At 49.7% G+C, this 20,134-nt stretch overlaps 2 protein-coding genes across 3 annotated transcripts in view; one reads left to right on the forward strand and one right to left on the reverse strand.

Annotated features, from left to right (window-relative positions):
- Positions 1-12,646: 12,646 nt before the first annotated feature.
- Positions 12,647-13,575, reverse strand: LOC108311601 (translation initiation factor IF-2; the record flags this gene model as incomplete). Its single annotated transcript, XM_017539088.2, is given in 4 exon segments — positions 12,647-12,806; positions 12,808-13,252; positions 13,255-13,296; positions 13,299-13,575. Coding segments are annotated over 4 exon segments (924 nt in total), but the record flags the coding sequence as incomplete, so codon positions are not given.
- AFAP1 (actin filament associated protein 1) overlaps positions 12,806-20,134 on the forward strand; it is a 169,021-nt gene continuing 161,692 nt past the window's right edge. For both annotated transcript variants that reach the window (XM_017539084.2, XM_017539086.2), the window contains exon 1: positions 12,806-13,075. The gene's annotated coding sequence lies outside the window, so the exon portion shown is untranslated. The remainder of the gene's footprint in view (positions 13,076-20,134) is intronic.

Below are 20,134 nucleotides of genomic sequence, written 5' to 3' on the forward strand. Positions count from 1 at the left end.
GATGGATGGATGGTCGGATGGATGGATGGATTAATTAAAATAATCATATTCATCACAGACCAGGCTGGGAATAGTGCCCATGGTATAGGAGGACTTAGAAATTGTCCAGTCCCATGTGCTGTCTCTGCAGGTGGAAAATCTAAGGCCAAAGGAAGCAGAGAGAGACTACTCCAGCCCCTAACTCAGAAAGGAGCACTAATGCCACCTCCCAGGTTTTCTAAGCTGGTTCAGGCCCCATGTGAGAACTTAAATGCACAAGTCCTTGTGCAGAAGACCCAATTTTTTTGTGTGTTTTGAGGAGTTTTGCTCTTGTTGCCCAGGCTGGAGTGCAATGGCGGGATCTCGGCTCACTGAAACCTCCCCCTCCCACCTCAAGCGATTCTCCTGCCTCAGCCTCCTGAGCAGCTGGGATTACAGGCATGCGCCACCAAGCCCAGCTGATTTTTTGTATTTTTAGCAGAGTGGGGTATCTCTATGTTGCTCAGGCTGGTCTCGAAGTCCTGACCTCAGGTGATCCGCCCGCCTCAGCCTCCTAAAGTGCTGGGATTACAGGGGCGTGAACCACTGTGCTCGGCCAGAGGACCCCAATTTTTAAAAAAGATATTTGGTGTGAGTTGTGAGCTGTTCGGGAAGGAAGTACCACGAGGGTTTGGGGGCAGGGGCTCCACCCCTGCGTTTTGTCACTGTTTGGCTTCCTGGTCAGAATGCCATGTATGCACCAACCCTGCAACCTCAGAAAAGTCAGTAGCGAAATACGGCTTGATGAACTGTGGATTAAACCAGTTCAATCAAAAAATGCTTTTATCGAACTGGCTTAATCCACTTATTGGGTAAAAGTGTGTGAACGTCTGAAGGATTTGGTGAGAACGCTGAGGTGTCATCTCCTCAGCCAGCCCCTCTCCCAGCTCCAAGCTGACCCAGACATGAGCCAGGCCCCCTGTGTTAGACCATTTTCACACTGTTGATAAAGACATACCCGAGACTGGGCAGTGGACCAAAGAAAGAGGTTTATTGGACTTACAGTTCCACATGGCTGGGGAGGCCTCACGATCATGGTGGAAAGTGAAAGGCCTGCCTCATATGGCGGCAGACAAGAGAACAGAGTTGTGCAGGGAAACTTCCCTTTATAAAGCCACCAGATTTCATGAGACTTATTCACTATCACGTGAACAGCATGAGAAAGACCTGCCCTGTGATTCACTTACCTCCCTCCGGGTCCCTCCCACAATACGTGAGAATGATGGGAGCAACAAGGTGGGATTTGGTGGGGGGACACAGAACCAAACCATATCACCCCCTTTTACGTAGCAGAACCCTCCCAGTATGGCTCACGAAAGGCAGGCCTGTAATGGCGAGAGAAGGCGGTCACCGCGCCTGGGAGAGTGCAAGGCTAGTCTTTGGACACCCTCGTTCTCAAAATGCCCCAGGCACTTCCCACCAGAGGACTCCCCCAACCACCCCCCAGCTCCCTCCTCTTCCTCCTTGCTGCCCACCCCTCGCCTTGTCCCCTGCTCCCTCGGTTAGTCCCCTTCCCTGGTGGCCAGCACGCCCCTCCAGAGAAGCTCAGCTGTCTGCTTCTCTACCCAGCACATCCTCCTGTAGCAGGAGAGCTTCGCCGTCAAAGCCATCCTTCAAAGCAGATCCCAGACCTAGACAGGTGCTTTCCTCAGGGAAAGGACTTTTTTAAGGTTTGCTCTTGAAGGATGACTACCACCCCTCCTCCTTTGCCCTGGGCTGTCCTGAGGAGGACCTGTTGGAGGGGCCAGGTCTGCAGGCAGGGAGACTGAGGGATGCTTCTGTCATGCCTCCATGGGGAGACGCAAAGGCCTGGAGGAGTGCTGATGGCTGGAGGGAGGACGAGGATCCGGAGGACAGACCCACCTGGCCTCACACTGATGTGGAATGGGGTCAGGGAGGCGGAGGGCTGCATCTTCCCTCTGCACCCCTGGAGATTGCTCCCAGGCAAATGACAAATATTGACTGGGCCCTGCCTTCTGGCATGGGCAAGGGGATGAATGGTGAGGCTGTTCAGAGAGTGGAACCCGGGAAGAGTAACCTGGGGCGGGCAGAAGGGCATGTGTCCTGTCTGCAGGGTGTTGTATTTGACGTGCCCACCCGCGGCCACCCAGGTGGAGATGCCCGAGAGAGACTGAGCCACAGGCTGGAGGCCCGGTAGGCAGGGGTGGGTGGGCACAGCTGTCTGGGAGGGATGGCCAACATTGTCACCTGTGTGAGATCGCTCGGGGAGGCAGAGCCAAGCGAAAAAAGCTGAGGGCCTGGAGCAGCCTCGAGGACCGCAGGGCCTTTCTGAGCTTGGTGGAGGATGGGCAGAGGCCCGAGGAGGAAGCGCAAGAGGGCATGGCATAGCAGAGGGCAAGGGAGTCCCAGGTGTGAAAATGAGGGACCCAGAGTGCGATGGTGAGGTGAGATCAAGCCAGCTAGGACCAAAGTGTATCCTTTGGATTTAGTCCTAAAGAGTTTCAGTGACCGGCCAGGCACGGTGGGTCACACCTGTAATCCCAGCACTTTGGGAGACTGAGATGGGTGAATCACCTAAGGTCAGGAGTTTGAGACCAGCCTGACCAACATGGTGAAACCCTGTCTCTACTAAAAATACAAAACATTAGCCGAGCATGATGGTGGGTGCCTGTAATCTCTGCTACTTGGGAGGCTGAGGGAGGAGAATCGCTTGAACCCAGGAGGCGGAGGTTGTGGTGAGCTGAGATCACACCATTTTACTCCACCCTAGGCAACAAGAGCGAAACTCCGCTTAAAAAAAAAAGTTTCAGTGATATTGGCAAGGAGAGTTTTGTCAAGTGGAGTGGCAGAACCCAGGCACAAGAGACAAAGGATCTAGGGGCACAGAAAAGCCCTCCTGGGGCATACACACCTGCATCGGGTGGGCAGAGAGGCCGGGGCCACAGACTGGGGGAGGGGAGGCGGAGGGCCTGTACATGCGGGTGGTGCGTGGCTGATGTGGAATCTTATAATGAGAGAGATCTCAGCATACAAGTAAAAAGGGGAAAGAGGAAGAGGAGGGATGGGGAGAGGGAAGGCAGGAGGAAGAAGAGGAAGCAAAGCCAGCAGGCACTGAGAGCCAGAGAGCATCGTGGCACCAGGCACTATTGTGAGGATTTAGACCTCTTGACAGCCGCATGCATGAGACTGATTAATTAACTCAACACAGAATCACTGAGTGCATGCCAGGTGCCAGGCACTCCTCCAGAATCTTTAGATATTACAGTGAACGAGACAGAGAAAACCCTGGAGCTTCTGTCTGGGGTGTGGTGAGCAGACAGACGATCCCTGTGCTGGGGGAGGGTACATGCTATGGAAAAATTCGAGATAAGGGGGGCTGTGACTAGAGGGGCTGTTTTACACATGGTGGCCAGTGAAGGTGACAACCAAGTCAAACCTGGGGAAGGGAAGTCCCTCCTTCCGTGATAACAGGGAAGGCAGTTGGGAAGGATGGCTGGGAGGTCGGTGAGTTTGCAGCATAAAAATGTTCAGCATATGATTAGTTTAACCCCCAACTGTTTCCAATCAAATAATGAATATTCATGGAGTGTGTACTATGGAGCCAGGCACCTCGTGGGTGCCAGCCAGGAAGATAAGGATGAGTATCTGCCCTGGATGAGTTCCCTGTGGCATGGAAGAGACAGATCTAGAAACAGACTGTGATTATACGAGGTGTTAAGTATGATAAGATAGGGCAGCTGTGAGATGGCAGAGAGGCAGGGATGCCCTCCTGAGGACCTGGGACAGCTTTGGGGAGAAGGTGACACTGGAACTGGGTCTGAAAGAATGGGTACCAGTTTGCTTGCCAGAAAAAGCCAAAAACTTGGCTGGGCGTGGTGACTTGTGCCTATAATTCCAGCACTTTGGGAGGCCAAGGTGGGTGGATCACTTGAGGTCAAGAAAGTGAAATGCTGTCTCTACTAAAAATACAAAAATTAGCTGAGCGTGGTGGTGGGTGCCTGCAGTCCCAGCTACTCGGGAGGCTGAGGCAAGGGAATCGCTTGAATCAGGGAGGTGGAGGTTGCAGAGAGCCCTGATTGTACCACTGCACTCCAATCTGGGCGAGTTAGTAGAGCAAGATTCCGTTTCAAACAAAAAACACAACTACATCTATGAGGTGACTACCACGTGATAGGCAATTTACCTATACAATCTCATTTAATTCTCAGAAAACTCTAGCAAAGGCCAGGTGGGATAGCTTACACCTATAATGCCGGCACTCCAGGAGGCTGAGGCAGGTGGGTCATGAGGTCACGAGTTCCAGACCAGCCTGGCCAAGATGGTGAAACCCATCTCAACTAAAAATGCAAAAATTGGCTGGGCGCGATGGCAGACACCTGTAATCCCAGCTACTCAGGGGGCTGAGGCAGGAGTATCGCTTGAACCGGGAGGCGGAGCTTGCAGTGAGCAGAGATCACACCACTATACTCTAGTCTGGGCAACAGAGTAACAGTGCAAGTCAAAAAAAAAAAAATAATAACTCTAGCATGGCAGGTATTATACATATTTTACTGAAAGAGCTACTGAGGCTCAGAGAACTGAGAGGCGCTCAGGGTCACGGAGGTGTTAGAGCTGGGCTTCAAATCATGATTGTTTTTACTCTTAAACTTAGGCCAAGACACCACACCACCATAATAACCTGATAGACCAGCATTTGCCAAGCCATAAAGCGGCGCAAAAATCACCAGCCACGTGGCGCCAGCCAGGAAGTGGTTCTTTTCATGCTATGTCATGTGCATAAAGGAGACTGAAGGCAGTTCCTGGGAGTGGTAGCAGAAGTTGTAGATTTTGCAGGAGATGGGTTGACGAGGTTTTTTTTTAATCTATTTCAGCATGACAAGACTGTTGTTCCGTTATTTCTTTCTTCCTTTCTTTTCTTTTTTTCTTCAGACGGAGTCTTGCTCTGTCACCCAGGCTGGAGTGCAATGGAACGATCTTGGCTCACTGCAACCTCTGCCTCCTGGGTTCAAGTGATTCTCTTGCCTCAGCCTCCTGAGTAGCTGGGGATTACAGGCATGCTAATTTTTGTATTTTTGTAGAGACAAAGTTTCGTCATGTTGACCAAGCTGGTCTCAAACTCCTTATCTCAGGTGATCTGCCCACCTCGGCCTCCCAAAGTGCTAGGATTACAGGCGTGAGCCACCATGTCCAGCTGGCTTCCAAGATTTCTAATGAGAAGTCCCTTGTATTTCCTTCGGTGATTGCCTATGGCTGCTTTAACATTTTTATTTTTTATTTTTATTTTCACTTTTACTTTTGGAGACAGGGTCTGGCTCTGTCGCTCAAGCTGGAACGCAGTCACACAGTCTCAGCTCACTGCAACCTCTGCCTCCGAGGCTCCAGCCATCCTCCCGTCTCAGCCTCTCGCGTAGCTGGGGCCATGGGCACTTGCCACCGTGCTTGGCTGATTTTGTAGAGATGGGATTTCGCCATGTTGACAAGGGTAGTCTTCGACTCCTGAGCTCAAACGATCTGCCCACCTTGGCCTCAAAAAGTGCTGGGATTACCAGCGTTAAGCCACCATGTCAAGCCAAGATTTTGTTTTTTAACACACCGTTTTCAGCAGCTGTGGCAGGCAGCCCCTGAGATGATCCCCAGTCCCTGGTATTTTCGCCCTTGTGTGGTCTTCTCCCCTTGTGTGGTCTTCTCCCCTTGTGTGGTCTTCTCCCCTGAGTGTGGGCTGGACCTACGGATTTGCTTCCAAGGAATAGAAGACAGCAAAAGTGATGGCATGTCACTCCCAGTACTGGGTCACAAGAAGACAGCGGCTTCCATCTCAGGCGCCTTCTCCTGCTGTCCCACATGCTTGTGCTGAGGAGGTAGGCTGCCTTCTTGTGAGTTACTCTACGCAGAGTTCATGCAGTATGTAACTGGTAGAGTTCAAATGTGTGTCCTCACTCAAATTTCATGTTGAAATATAATCCCCAGTATTGGAGGTGGAGTTCTAGTGGAGGTGAATGGCTTATGGGAGTAGATTTCTCTTGAATGTTTTAGCGCTATCTCCCTGGGTACTGTTCTGTGATGAGGGAGTTCTCATGAAATCTGGTCATTTAAAAGTCAGCAGCGCCGGGCGTGGTGGCTCACGCCTGCAATCCCAGCACTTTGGGAGGCCGAGGCGGGTGGATCACGAGGTCAAGAGATCGAGACCATCCTGGTCAACACGGTGAAACCCCGTCTCTACTAAAACTACAAAAAATTAGCTGGGCATGGTGGCGCGTGCCTGTAATCCCAGCTACTCAGGAGGCTGAGGCAGGAGAATTGCCTGAACCCAGGAGGCGGAGGTTGCAGTGAGCCGAGATCGCGCCATTGCACTCCAGCCTGGGTAACAAGAGCGAAACTCCGTCTCAAAAAAAAAAAAAAAAAAAAAAGCAGCGCCTCTCCCCTCAACCTCTTGCTCCCCCTTTCACCCTGTGATGTGCCTGCTCCCCTTTCCCTACTGCCATGATTGGAAGCCTCCTGAGATCTCCCCAAAAGCAGATGCTGCCTTGCTTCCTGTCCAGCCTGCAGAGCCAGGAGCCAATGAAACCTCTTCTCTTAGAAGTCACCCAGTCTCAGGTGTGTCTTCCTAGCAATGTGAAAATGGGCTAATCCAGCAACGGAGGGAGGCCAGCAGCTGGTGAGAAAATACAGCCTGTGTGCAGCCACACGAGTGAGCTTGGAATCATTCCTCTGAGTCCAGACTTCTCATGGGACTGCATCCCCAGCTCGGGCACTGATTGCCGCCTTGGGAGAGCCCTTAAGCCACCGGTCCACAGTTAAGCTTCTGAGCCACAGAAACTATGAGATAATAAATGTTAGTTGTTTTAAGCCTTTAGGTGGGGTGGGGCAGTAAAAGCTTGCAAGGCTGCTGCATTCATTCATTATCGATGGCTAATGCAATGGTCGATAACTGTGGTTATTGATTAGTTATCGATAATGAATGCAGCAGCCTTGTGTTTGTACTGGTGAACTGACAGCACATATTAAACTGGGCCCAGAATCTCCTCCAGGTGCCAGAGGCGACCTTCGCTCCCTCGAGGAGGACTGCATCAAACGTGTCATGGAAATGAAGCTTGCTTTGGCATATAAACAGTTCGTGATTTTTTTCCTCAAAAGATGTGTTAATGGAAAAGTCTGGGAAGAAGTCTCCCGGCTTCTGGGGGTCGGGCACTTGCCACAGTGCCCCGCTGATTTTTGTACTTTTTGTAGAGATGGGATTTCACCATGTTGCCACCTCCGACATTGGGGATTATATTTCAATATGAGATTTGAGATTTGGACACACATCCAAACTATTGGTCACTTACTGCATGAACCCTGCGTAGGGTAACTCACAAGAAGGAATGGGTCACTTACTGTAGCGGCTGGTCTTTCACAGGATCACACTAGGTCAGGAATTTCCACCAACAGGGTTGGTCCAACTCTTTGGATCAATAAACCCTGATTTGTTTTTCCAGAGAATGAAAGCTCTGTTTACATCAGAAGGGCTATGGTAGAAAAGAAGAGTTTGACTTATTTTCTGAGGTCCCAAGAGATCAGAAAATCTCAGTTTCAGCTGGGCATAGTAGCTCACACGTGTAATCCCAACAGTTTGGGAGGCTGAGGCAGGAGGATTGCTTGAGCTTAGGAGTTTGAGACCAGCCTGGGCAACATGACAAGACCCCATCTCTACAAAAAATAAAAATAAAAAAATTAGCCAGGCTTGGCGGCATGCACCTGTAGTCCCAGCTACTCAGGATGCTAAAGTAGAAATATCACTTGAGCCTGGGAGATCAAGGCTGCAGCGAGCTGTATTCATGCCACTGCACACCATCCTGAGTGACAGCATGAAGCCTTTTCTCAAAAAAAAATAAAAATAAAACAAATAAATAAAAGAAAATGTCAGTTTCATAAGGGGAAAAGCTTCCTGCTAATCGGAGCTGTAGTATGCCTGGACGGGTTCATTGGGATGGTGGCTTCTTGCTAGCAGAGGCACAGCCTGGATGTCTCCGCAGGAATGTGGCGAGAGGTTCCAAGTACGTGTTCAAGAATCAGGCTGAGTTTACTGATTTACTAATTCAACAAATATTAATTCTACATGCTTCAGTTACAGAATCCTGTAAGTGTAGAATTGATGACCAGAGGCTTAGATGAAAAGGGATTTGTTTTTTCTACCTAGCTGAGAATTTGGGGGTAGGTGGTTGCTGCACTGAGTCAATAGTGCAAGGTTCAGAATCTCTGATTCCTTTGCCTGCAGTGCCTGAGATGGCCGCACAAGGGCCACGATAGCTGCAGATGTCACATCCGTGTTAGTGATCACGAACCTGCTGCTGAAGAAAAGACAGCATCCGCTGTGTCTTTTCCTTTTCCAAGACAGCAAAAACGTCCCTTGAAATCTGGGGCGTGCTGGCATTCTGGGGGAGAAGTGGAAGAGGGAAGGTCCTGATTTTTAACCATTGTCAAATTCTGTGTAAATTCTCCCACTATGTCTGATTTCAGACTACCACCACGACATTGCTGACTATGGAGCTGGGAAGAGAAGTCAGTGGCACACCATGATTTAGGGTTTCCACCTCCTGACGTGGTCCGTGCAAATCTTTAAGAACACAGGTAAGAGTGAAATAATCACGACATAAGGCATTTTGATGATTTATCATCTTTGTTTTATATATATTTACATATAATTATATAAAATTAATGCATATAATATATAAATATATGATTATAATACAGAAATGTATTATATATTTATATAATCCATTTATAATCTATATATTTATGTACAAATATATAATACATTAATTGTATATTTATATAAAAACACATACTATATTAATTATATATTTATTAATATATAAAACATGCTTCTTTCTTTCTGAGCCAGGGCCTCACTCTGTCACCCAGGCTGGAGTGCAGTGGCACTATGATAGCTCATTGCAGCCTTGAACAGATGGGCTCAAGTGATCCTCCCACCTCAGCCCTGAGTGGCTAGGACTGCAGGCACACACCACCACACCTAGCTAATTTTAAAATTTTTGGTAGAGACAGGGTCTTGCTTTTTGTTCAAGACATAGGCTGGTCTTGAACTCCCAGGCTCAAGCGATCTTCCTGCCCTTCCTGATCTTCCTGCCTTAGCCTTCCGATGTGTTGGGATCACAGGCGTGGGCCACTGCACCTGGTCTACTGCATTTTTTAATTTGTGAGTTTATATAATTTAACATTTTTAAGTACTGAATGTGAACAACTAACTTGCAGAATTCCCGAACAATGGATGGTCACTCTCATCGTCTGGCTTAAATCGTTCCAGCACACCACAGCTAGAAACCTTTCAGCCAACTTCCACTTATGTCTCCCTGGCTAGGACAAAGTCACTTGGCTACTCCCCACTAAGAGGGATTCTGGAAAGGCAAGAAGCTATTCTGTTTTCTATAATAGAACGTGACAGGGAGAAGGCAGCCGGGAGGGCCTGCTGGTTCCTCCAACCGGCAGCGTGTGCCACCAACCAGTTGTACTAGCACTGCACCGTGCTGGGCATTTGAAGCACAGTTATGAGCAAGAGTTTCCACTTCCCTTCTCGTGGGGCCTTCACACTAGTGGCAAGAGACAACTTTTTCTTTTTCTTTTTTTTTTTTGAGACAGAGTTTTGTTCTTGTCGCCCAGGCTGGAGTGCCATGGTGTGATCTCGGCTGTCTGCAACCTCCACCTCCCCCAGTTCAAGCAATTCTCCTGCCTCAGCCTCCTGAGCAGCTGGAATTACGGGCGAGTGCCACCACGCCCAGCTAATTTTTGTATTTTTAGTAGAGATGGAGTTTCTCCATGTTGGCCAGGCTGGTCTCGAACTCCTGACCTCAGGTGATCTGCCCACCTCAGCCTCCCAAAGTGCTGGGATTGCAGGCGTGAGACACTGCGCCCAGTCAAGAGACAGATGTTAAATAAATAATTGTGGTGAAAGCAAGAAAGAAGAAAGTGAGCGAGGGGAAGGGACCTAAGTTATTGTCTTAGATTCTAACACTTTCATAGGCAATAACTAAACACTTAGAAGCTTAAGACAACACTCACATTCAACCCAATTTTGGCAAGTTAGGAGCTGAGCACATGTTAAGGGTCTCACTGTAAGCAGCTGGGCTGCATCCTCACCTGAGGCTCCACCAGGGAAGAATCCATTTCCAGGTCCGTGGAGGTTACTGGCAGAAGTCATTTCCTTGGACCCGCTTGGCAAGGGCCCAGCTTTTTGCTTCCTTGCCTACAGGACCCCTCCAAAGGTGTCTCTCTCCCACAGAGCTTGCAGGTGGAACCCCTCTCTCTGGTCTGCGAACGTGATGTGCCCTTTAAAGTGACATCCCATTGCTTTCGCCAGGCTCTATGGGTTAGAAACCAGTCAGCAGTTCTGCTTGTACCCAAGGTCAGGAAGATTATGCAAGGGCAGAGGTCATCGGTCATGGGGTGGGGAGGGGTCAGTCCCTTTAGGGTGTGGCTGCCACCATTGAACTTTTCAAGACTTCAAGGGTTGGCAGGAGCTGGCCAAGTACAGGGCCGAGGGTGTGTCAGGCAGGGGTGAAGGCATGGAAGGGGACGCAGAGGCCTGTACCCCGGAATGACTGTCCTTTCCCTCCCTGAGGCTTTGTTCTCCTGATCCCTGAGTACATCGCAGAACACAGTGGGGCCCTGGCTGGGGAGAGGTAGGGAAGCAGCTGATGTTCATGGGGGACCTTGTTAGGGAAATCAGATCAGAGGCCAGGCTTTCAGTGGCGGGTGCGAGTGTGCCTGTGAGTTAGTGTGCAGGTGTGCGTGGGAAGGGAGAAGGGCATGGGGTCTGCCCCAGCCACCATCAACATCTTCCCTGTGCGTCCACCATCCCAGCAGCATCCCTAAGTGAGTGCCTTCAGGGCACAGGTCCTGTTTTGCACACAGAAGTCAATCAGAGTGGGACACTGCCTTGCCTTAGAGAGGTCACACTTCATTTATTTATTTTATTTTTAAATTTGAGACAGAGTCTCTCTGTTGCCCAGGCTAAAGTACAGTGGTGTGACCCAGGCTCACTGCAACCTCCGCCTCCCAGGTTCAAGCAATTCTCTTGCCTCAGCCTCCTGGGTAGCTGGGATTACAGGCACATGCCACCATGCCCGGCTAATTGTTGTTATTTTAGTTTCACCATGTTGGTCAGCCTCGTCTCAGACTGCTGGCCTGGAGCGATCTGTCCTCCTCAGCCTCCCAAAGTCTGGGATTATAGCCAGAGCCATTACCAGGGCAAAAGGTCACACTTCATTGGCAAGGGGTCACACTTCATGCTGAATGGGAGGCAGCCACTCGGACAGCACCTCAGCTAGCGCTGGGAGTGAGGGGTGCGGGAAGAAGGACTGGAGGAGGATTTGAGATTTTCACCCAAGCAGCTGGGTGAATGGAGGGGCTGTTTACTAAGAATTGCAAGAATGTGGATGAAGGGCGGGGCGCTGATAAAAGGGCGGGGCGCTGATAAAGCACTCTGTTTTGACGCGCAGAAAATTTGAGATGCCTTCTGGTGTCCAACTGGGGCTTTGGGAGCGGTCAGGGCTGGGCATCTGACCTAGATGGACATCTCTGGCAGACGGCAGAGCATGTGGATGATCTGTGACGCCCAGAAGGGTATGAGATTTCCTGAAGCAATGCCCACTGCGAATGGAAGGGCATTTGGCCTGAGCCAAGACATGTACAGGTTGGGGAGAGAAGGGGGTGGTCCCTGAGATCCACAGAGGAGCAGCTATGGAGGGAGAGAAAAACTGAGTATGTGGGGTCACATGATGCAGGAAGCTCAAATAAGATGAGGAAAGAGGTTTTAAAGATGATCAGGGCTTGGGACAGTGGTTCCTGTCTGTAATCCCGGCACTTTGGGAGGCTGAGAGAAGAGGATAGCTTGAGGCCAGGAGTTTGAGACTAACCTAGGCAACATAGGGAGGCCCCATTTCTATAAATAAATGAATACCATTGGTACTTGGCATTTCAGGTGGGGAACAGCAAACACACAAAAGCTGTGAGGCAGGAAAGGGAAGTGATTAGCCCTGGCTCCTGCCGCCTTTACTAGGCGTTAAAGAGACACAGACATCTCAGATCCTCCTTGTCTGAACTCCTTCAGGGAGGGCCTCAGTTTGGTTCTACATCACTCCTTTTTTTCTGGAGACAGAGTCTCACTCTGTCACCCAGGCTGGAGTGCATGCAGTGGCATGATCTCAGCTCACTGCAATCTCTGCCGCTCGGGTTCCAGCGATTCTCCTGTGTCAGCCTCCCGAGTAGCCAGTAGCTGGGTCTACAGGCACGCACCACCAAGCTCGGCTAAGTTTTTGTATTTTTAGTAGAGACGGGGTTTCACCATCTTGGCCAGGCTGGTCTCGAACTCCTGACCTCAAGTGATCCACCTGCCTTGGCCTCCGAAAGTGCTGGGATCACAAGCGTGAGCCACCACTCCCGGCCCTACTTCACTCCTAACGCTTCCAGATGTTTGTGGAATGACTAAGAGATGAACAGTGGATGGGACTACGTGACTTCGGGCCGCAGGCAATCCTGTTCATTGGGCCTCAGTTTCCCTTTCTGTAAAGCAAGTCTGTCTCTTGCTCTCCGCCCCTAAAAGCCTGAGCTCTGGGATTGAGATAAGCGCGTCCTGCTAAGCCAACACCAAGTGGACGATGAGCTGGGCCTTCTAGGAGGCGAGGATCTGGCCAGCTCTGGGTCCCGCCCTCCCGCGGAACCCCGCAAGCCCAGCCCCAGCGCCGCCCCGCCCAGCCTCCCTTTGTTTCCCCCAGGCCCCGCCCTCTCCGGGCAGCTCGCTCCCTATTGGCTGGGGGGCGGGCCCTGGGCGCGGCTCCGCTGGGGGCGGGGCGGCAGGCGGCGGGCGGGGCTCTGTGCGCCTGCGCGGTGTCGGTACCGGCCGCAACCTCGCGCCGGCAGCAGCTCCGCGAGCGGATCCGGAGCCCGAGCGAGGGACACGGGCTGAGGCTGAGGCTGAGGCTGCGGCCCCGCCCCGGGGCTCCATTGTTGAGGCGGCCGCGGCTCGGTCGGCTGCTCCGCCGCGCTCCATTCGGCCCAGGCGCCGCGGCGAGGAGCGAGCGCTGCGAGGCGGCGGCCTGAGGTGAGACGGCGCAGCGGGCGGCGGGGTCTCTGTCCCGGGCGTGGCGGCTCCGAGCGGGGCTCCGCGGGGTCCGGGGTCCGGGTCCGGGGGCCGTGCGCCCTGGCTTTGTCTCGGCCTCGGGTGGCACCGGGGGCTCTGCGCCTGCTGCAACGCCGCGTGGGCCCCCGCGGGGGTCCCGTCACCCCGTGGGTGGGGGCCCGTCCCCACTGCTCCCCGCGACTGCCGCGGAGCGGACTGCACGGACCCGGGCGCGCGCTCCTGCCCGGTCCTCCGCGGGGTAGCTGGTCCCCGTGTGCCGCAGAGGGGACCCTGCGAGGAGCCCACACGTGGGGCGGGGTCCGGGTCATCGCGAGTGGGAGGCTCCGCCGCCCTCCCCGCCCTCCCCCACGGCGTGGCTGCTTCGCCCGCGTCACTGAGGGGACTGCGCGGGCCCTCGGAGTGGGGGTCCGTGACTGCGTGGGAGCTCTTTCCCGGCCCCGCACGATGGCTTCCTGAGTGTTTTGTCACCTATGGGGACGCGCGTGGACCGCGCGCGTTGCTCCCGGCCGCCCTGCGAGCGGAGATCGCGCCGCCCTGTGGCTCGTTTGGGGCGACCCCGCCTGGGGCGCGCGTGTACTGGGGGTTTGTGCGTGGGGGGCGCCGTTGCTGTGGGCGTACTGCCCCCACGCCGTGATTTATCCTCTCACTTGCCCGGCGGGTGGGCGAGGGCGCGGGCCCGGGGCTGTCACGCAGTGGCCACACCGCCCTCTGCCCGGGCCGGGAGGGGGGTCCCGGGGGCGCTGGGCTGTCACCGCGCGTCCCACCGCCGCGCTTCCTGCTCTGGCCCGCGCCTGGGCTCTGATTGGAGGGAGCAGGGCCGTTCTGCCCGGCGTTTCTTGATTTCTAACAAAAGAAATGGGAAGGAAAAAAAAAAAAAAAAAAGAAAATCTGAAAAGCCAGATTGAACTTTGTAGCTGGAGAAACTCTCCCAAGAATTTGGCGGGCTGGAAAATGCGTTTGAAGCAGGAGCATCCACACCCACGGAATGAGGCCAAGGCAGTTACAGTTAGAGGTCAGATTTATGAGGGGAGAGCTAGGGTGAGGTTCGTGGGTGTGGAGACTCCGATCTCAGCTTGATGGGAAGACCTGATGCTGCCCCTCAGACGCTGGATTTCTCAGCCACCAAAGAAGAGGAATCACTCACTCATTAGTGTATGATTTGATCAAACTTTTGAAAAACCTGTTATGTCCCAGGAAGGAAAATTGAATTGGACAGTTTTCCCCTTTTAAGAGTGTTAAAGGTCCCAGAGACAAACAGCAGAAGGCTCAGGGAGCACGAATACCCAACCTGAAGTTCTCTCTGAATAAGAGGTGGTGTGTAAGGAACAGGCAGATGAGACAAAGCTGAGCTCATCACTGCAGCTGCGGCTTCTAGCCCTCTAGCTGTCAAGCAAGCCCTTCATCATTTGCGTTCTCTGCCCTCCCCTGTCCCAGACTCCCACTCTACCCCGCCTCTCCAGCCGTCAGCTCCTGCCGCCCCATTGCTATGGTCTCTGTTAGGTGGCCTCCTTCTCTCTGAAGCTCTTTGCTTGTTCTCCTAAAGTCCTGTTCTTGAAGAGCTTATGATCTGCAAGCAGATGGGGTTTGGGCAGTACATGGTTAACTGCAGCACAGCTTGAAAAATGCTCTGATAAATGTGGGCAGGCACCGTTTGCATGCGGGTAAATGAGAGGTCCTTTTTCAATACCATGAATCCAAGTATTCATGCTATTTTAAATCTGCAATTCTCTGACTCTCCAGAGGGTTTTTAGATTAGTTTTTTTTTCGATTACGTCCTAGCGTTTGTTGCATAGTGCAGAGCGCTTGATTAAAACTTAAGCAGGTCAGCTGGGCGCGGTGGCTCACGCCTGTAATCCCAGCACTTGAGAGGTCGTGGTGGGTGGATCACTTGAGGTTAGGAGTTCGAGACCAGCCTGGTCAACATGGTGAAACCTCATCTCTACTAAAAATACAAAAATTGGCCGGGCATGGTGGCACGTGCCTGTAATCCTTGCTACTAAGGAGACTGAGGCATGAGAATCACTTGAACCCAGGAGGCGGAGGTTGCGGTGAGCTGAGATGGCGCCACTGCACTCCAGCTGGGTGATAGAAGGAGACTCCGTCTCAAAAAAAAAAAAAAAAAAAAGTACTGCGTCTGCCTCTGGAATTTTCCCGGGAGACCACCTCTTCTGGGCTTCAGTTTTCTCACCTTTGAGGATCTNGGAGACCACCTCTTCTGGGCTTCAGTTTTCTCACCTTTGAGGATCTTAAACTACATAATTTCTAAGAGTCTTTTCTGCCCTATACCATTAATTATTTCAAGCAAATATAGCAGAGAAAAATTCTCTTAACTGCAATGGTATAAATAATGGAGACCTTTGAAAATGTGGATTCTAAAGTGGAAGTTCCTTTTCTTCCCCTTTTTTCCTTTTAAACAAGTTTAGTTACAGGAGTATGTACTTTATCTCAGAGTTAAGCAACTTTTTGGTAATGTCCTGCATATTCTTCATAATTGTGTCTTATGTGCAGCGTTTTCCCTATATCCAGTTGGTTTGTTTTTTTCTCATTAACGGAGTTGTTCAGGGGAGATCTTTTTTTCAGGAGCATTTTGTTGATCTTTTAAGTGTCATGTGAAGTATGTTCCAATCTCTTTAACATTTTATTTTGAAGAGTAAAATGGAAGTAAATGGAATTTTGAAAGTGCCTTGAGTAGATGTACTTGGCTTTGTGTAATAGTTTGAAGCGTAGTTTAAAATCACTACTTGTGGCTGGGCGCTGTGGCTCACGCCTGTAATCCTAGCACTTTGGGAGGTCGAGGCAGGCAGATCACGAGGTCCAGGAGATGGAGACCATCCTGGCTAACATGGTGAAAGCCCACCTCTATTAAAAATACAAAAGATTAGCTGGGCATGGTTGCAAGTGCCTGTAATCCCCGCTACTTGGGAGGCTGAGGCAGGAGAACTGCTTGAACCGAGGAGGCGGAGGTTACAGTGAGCAGAGATCGTGCCACTGCACTCCAGCCTGGGTGACAGAGAGACTACCTCTCAAAAAAAAAAAAAAAAAAAAAAAATTACCACGTGTAAAAAATTGCACCACATGTTGAATGACCTATAAAGAAGCTCCAATTCTAAGGAGTATGGTAACTAGTTCTTTAAAGTAGCAAGACCGGGTGCTGTGGCTTATACCTGTAATGCCAGCACTTCGAGAGGCTGAGGCGGGAGGGTCACTTGAGCCCAGGAGTTAGAGGCTGCAGTGAGCTATGATCATGCCACCGCACTCCAGCTTGGGTGACGAAGCGAGTCTCTTTCTGTAAAACATAAAAAGGTGAATTAAATAATCAAAAATAAAATATTAAGCCCCTTTCCAATTGATCTGTTTGGTAAGGTGGGAATTCGATGTGCTTGAGTTTCTTAAAGCCACATTTCTCTGTAGCAAGGAGACAATTTTCTCTGCTATTCCTAGTTATTTGGATGATTATAGGGATTAAAAATAGCCATTTGGTCAAGCCGTGAGCTACTGAATTACAATTTTTGCCTAACTCAGTAGGATTTGCCTTTATTTTGATTTGCATTCTTATCTTAATTTAGGAAAAGTTCTTTGTTATATGCTCCATATAACATTTAAAACATATGTAAAGTACTTCGTTCTTTTAGGGAATCTGATTTTAAGAGAGGGCTTCAAAACTCAACTAGATTTTCTTTATGGTTTTCTAGATTCTATTAATGTTTTAATAAAACTTAACTAGTTAATGCTGCTTGGAGACGACAGAGGCTGTATTTTGAACTTTACATTTCAGAGTTGTCTTCCCTAGCCCTGGCCTGGGTCCCAAACAGAGAACTTAATTCACTCTTTCACTGAAGTATACTCCTTACTTTGATGTCATTGGTATGCTGTCCTAGAGATTTGCTGTGGCTGCGTGGAGTGTTTTAGGTAAGAACTGACCATCCATCTCTTTTGTTAGATTAGGAGTCTATGAACCATCTTGTTGCCTTTAGTGTTATTTGCCTGGAACTGGAAGGTCGGAGATAGTTTTCTTAGATTAGAAGTCGAAGTCTTTGGTATCTACCTTCCCCTGTCTCCCATGTCACCTGCTGGTTTTTGTTTTTTCGTTTTTCATTTTAATGTTTTTATTGGATAGGTGTCTATTATTGCAGGCTACCTCAATACATTTTTGGATATTGACAAGATATAAGTGTGATTAACATGTAAAAAATAACTTACTCTAGTTCTTTTGAACAGAGGACTTGACTTCGATATGTGGCCCTGTTAAGGCTTTTGTTAAGTCCAAGTACTTTTCTGAACTTAGTTCCTTTACCTGTAAAATGGGGTTAGTTGTTAGTAATACCTGTTCTGCCTACTTCAGGAGATTGTTTTGAGGATCAAATGAAATCATGAATGTAATGCAATTTCGTAAATTTTAAATAAAATATTGTATTGCCAAAGATTTTTAAAAAATCACCTCCTTAGGTATTGAATGAACCTGGATTTTCCTTTGAAGTCCCAAATGTTTAATGTAGAAAAGTCTTAATGTGTGTGCTGGGCAGCTTCATTAGGGTTGTCTTCTGTCTTTAATTGACCAGTACTGTTTTATATTTAGCATTGGGGAGCATCAAATTTGTGTTTCAGTGATCATTAATATTTTACACAGTTATTGAATGTATGTGATTTAGTCTTTAACAATCGATTCAATTATTTACATTCCCATGTAAAAAACAAAGTAATGAGTGTTATTTCTCATGTAAATAACATTCCCATGCTTTAATGAAGCATCATTTCTTGGCATTTCAGTTTCTCAGTGCCCTGTCTTGAGGTTGGGAAAGCTAAAGGGCAGTCAGAGGTCAAGGTCAGCAAAGCATTATCTTTGACCTTTGAAATCCAGCAGCAGGCATCTCATTGAACCCCACTCCAGCACCCAGGAGCTTTCTCTGCACCTGCCTCCCCTCCAGCCAGCTCAGAGGCTGTGTATGTGGTGTCAGGGGCCTGGCTGTCCTTCCTCTCCTCCGCCTTTTCTTTTTCTTCACCAGCTTCTACTGCATGCCTCTGATGTCCCAGACGGTGTCAGTGGGAGTACAAAGGCTAATAAACCTGGCCCTGGTCCTCAAAGAATTTATGTTTCCTGTGCAGATATTAAGTTATACTGTCATATATAGTGTTGACACACACTGATACAGATTTTCTGTGAAGTGCAGAAGCACCATTCTAGAAGCAGAGAGGCAGAGGTGGGACTCGTGACTCGCACCTGGAGCGCTGGAGTTCTTGGTCTAGTGGGAGAAAGTGACCTGGATATCATTTTAGTGCAGCGGAGTGAGGACTGGGAAGGGTTCCCTTGGGGCTTCTGCGGCTGGGTTGGTCTGGTGTCTAGTCTCCTACATGGTACCTAGAGTTTATCAGTAAGACGAGCATTGGTAGGTTTCTAAGTTAAAGGAAAGGCAATCATTTACCTGAAACCTAAAGTTTATAGGTGTTCTGGGCCATTTATAATCCACCAAATCTGTTTTGTCAGAACAAGTCTATCATCTGTTGTTTTGGATGGAATGTGGCCAGCCCTGCCTTTGGATGTAAGGAAATCAGGAAACACTTGTCAGGTGTCAACACTGTGCCAGACACTGTGTTTGGGGTTTTCACGTAAATCACTGTATTCATTTCTATTGCTGCTTTAACACATTTCCACAAATTTAGTGGCTTAAAAGAATCCAAATGTGTCATCTCACAGTTCTGTGGGGTAGAAGTCTGGCGTGGGTGTCACTGGACAAAAATCACCACATGGGCTGGGCTGCATTCCTCGCTGGAGAATTGTTTCCAAGCGCTTTTGGCCAAATCTAGTTCCTCGTGGTTGCAGGACTGAGGAGCCTGTTCCCTTGCCTGCCGTCGGGTGGGGGCTGCCTCTGCTCCTGGGCCTCTGTGGTCCTTGCGTGTGATCCCATCAGCCTAGGACTAGCTTGGGCTCTCCCTTTTCCCCTGTGCGCAGTTCTCTTCTTCCTCTCAGAGTAAGGTTTGTGCTCTTAAAGCCTCATAGGATTAGATTGGAGCCCTGTGGAAAACCCAGGATGCTCTTCCTGAGGCCTGTGGCAAAGCCCCTTTTGCCAGGCCATGTAATATAGTCACAGGTTTCAGCGGTTAGGATCTCCTCCCACAGTTACCCATCCACTTACTATAGAAGCCTGGGAGGTGGTTTTTATTGCCTCTGGTTAACAGATACCACATTTTTTTGCAAATTGACAGGAACATGGAGATCTCTCTTTTTTTTTTTTTTGAGATGGAGTTTCGCTCTGTTGCCCAGGTTGGAGTGCAGTGGCATCATCTCAGCTCACCACAACCTCTGCCTCCTGGGTTCAAGCGAGTCTCCTGCCTCACCCTCAGCTGGGATTACAGGTGCGTGCCACCATGCACAGCTGATTTTTGTATTTTTAGTAGAGATGGAGTTTCACTGTGTTGGCCAGGCTGGTCTTGAACTCCTGACCTTGTGATCTGCCCTCCTTCTCCTAAAGCGTTGGGATTACAGGCATGAGCCACCATGCCTAACCATGAAGATACCTCTTAAATGAAAAAACCAATCCTCTGACTTGATGTGAGGCCGTTGGTGAGGTTTATAGCAGTGGAGACAGGTCCATCAGAAACGGAGCTAAACTTTGGGTTTTGGAGTATTTAGATGGCCTGCTCTGATTACGTAAGTTATGCTAAGAAGTCATTAGAGTAATTCCTCTACTGGTAGAAACACCCATATTGGGAATTTGGGACCTTGCCTTTTCAAGTTCTACACAAAGGACTCTTCATGGGTTGAAAAGTACACGATTCCATGTCCATTTCTAGAATGGAAACAGCTGCATCAACCCAACAGTGATTCACATTCCTGAGTTTTAGAGGTTCTGATTATTTCGAGGCTCAAGCAAAAGCTCAATACACAATGTGTGTACCTTTATTAATAGTTAGGAATTAGGTGCATCCCATGGTCAAGAAAACAACTGCTGGCCGTCACCAAGTAGTTCACAACCAAGGAGGGCCTCATTTTAGCATGTGGGTGTTTCTGATTTTTCTTTTGAA

The sequence above is a fragment of the Cebus imitator genome, unplaced genomic scaffold (assembly GCF_001604975.1).
Source record: "Cebus imitator isolate Cc_AM_T3 unplaced genomic scaffold, Cebus_imitator-1.0 Scaffold117, whole genome shotgun sequence".
NCBI classification, from domain to species: domain Eukaryota; kingdom Metazoa; phylum Chordata; class Mammalia; order Primates; family Cebidae; genus Cebus; species Cebus imitator.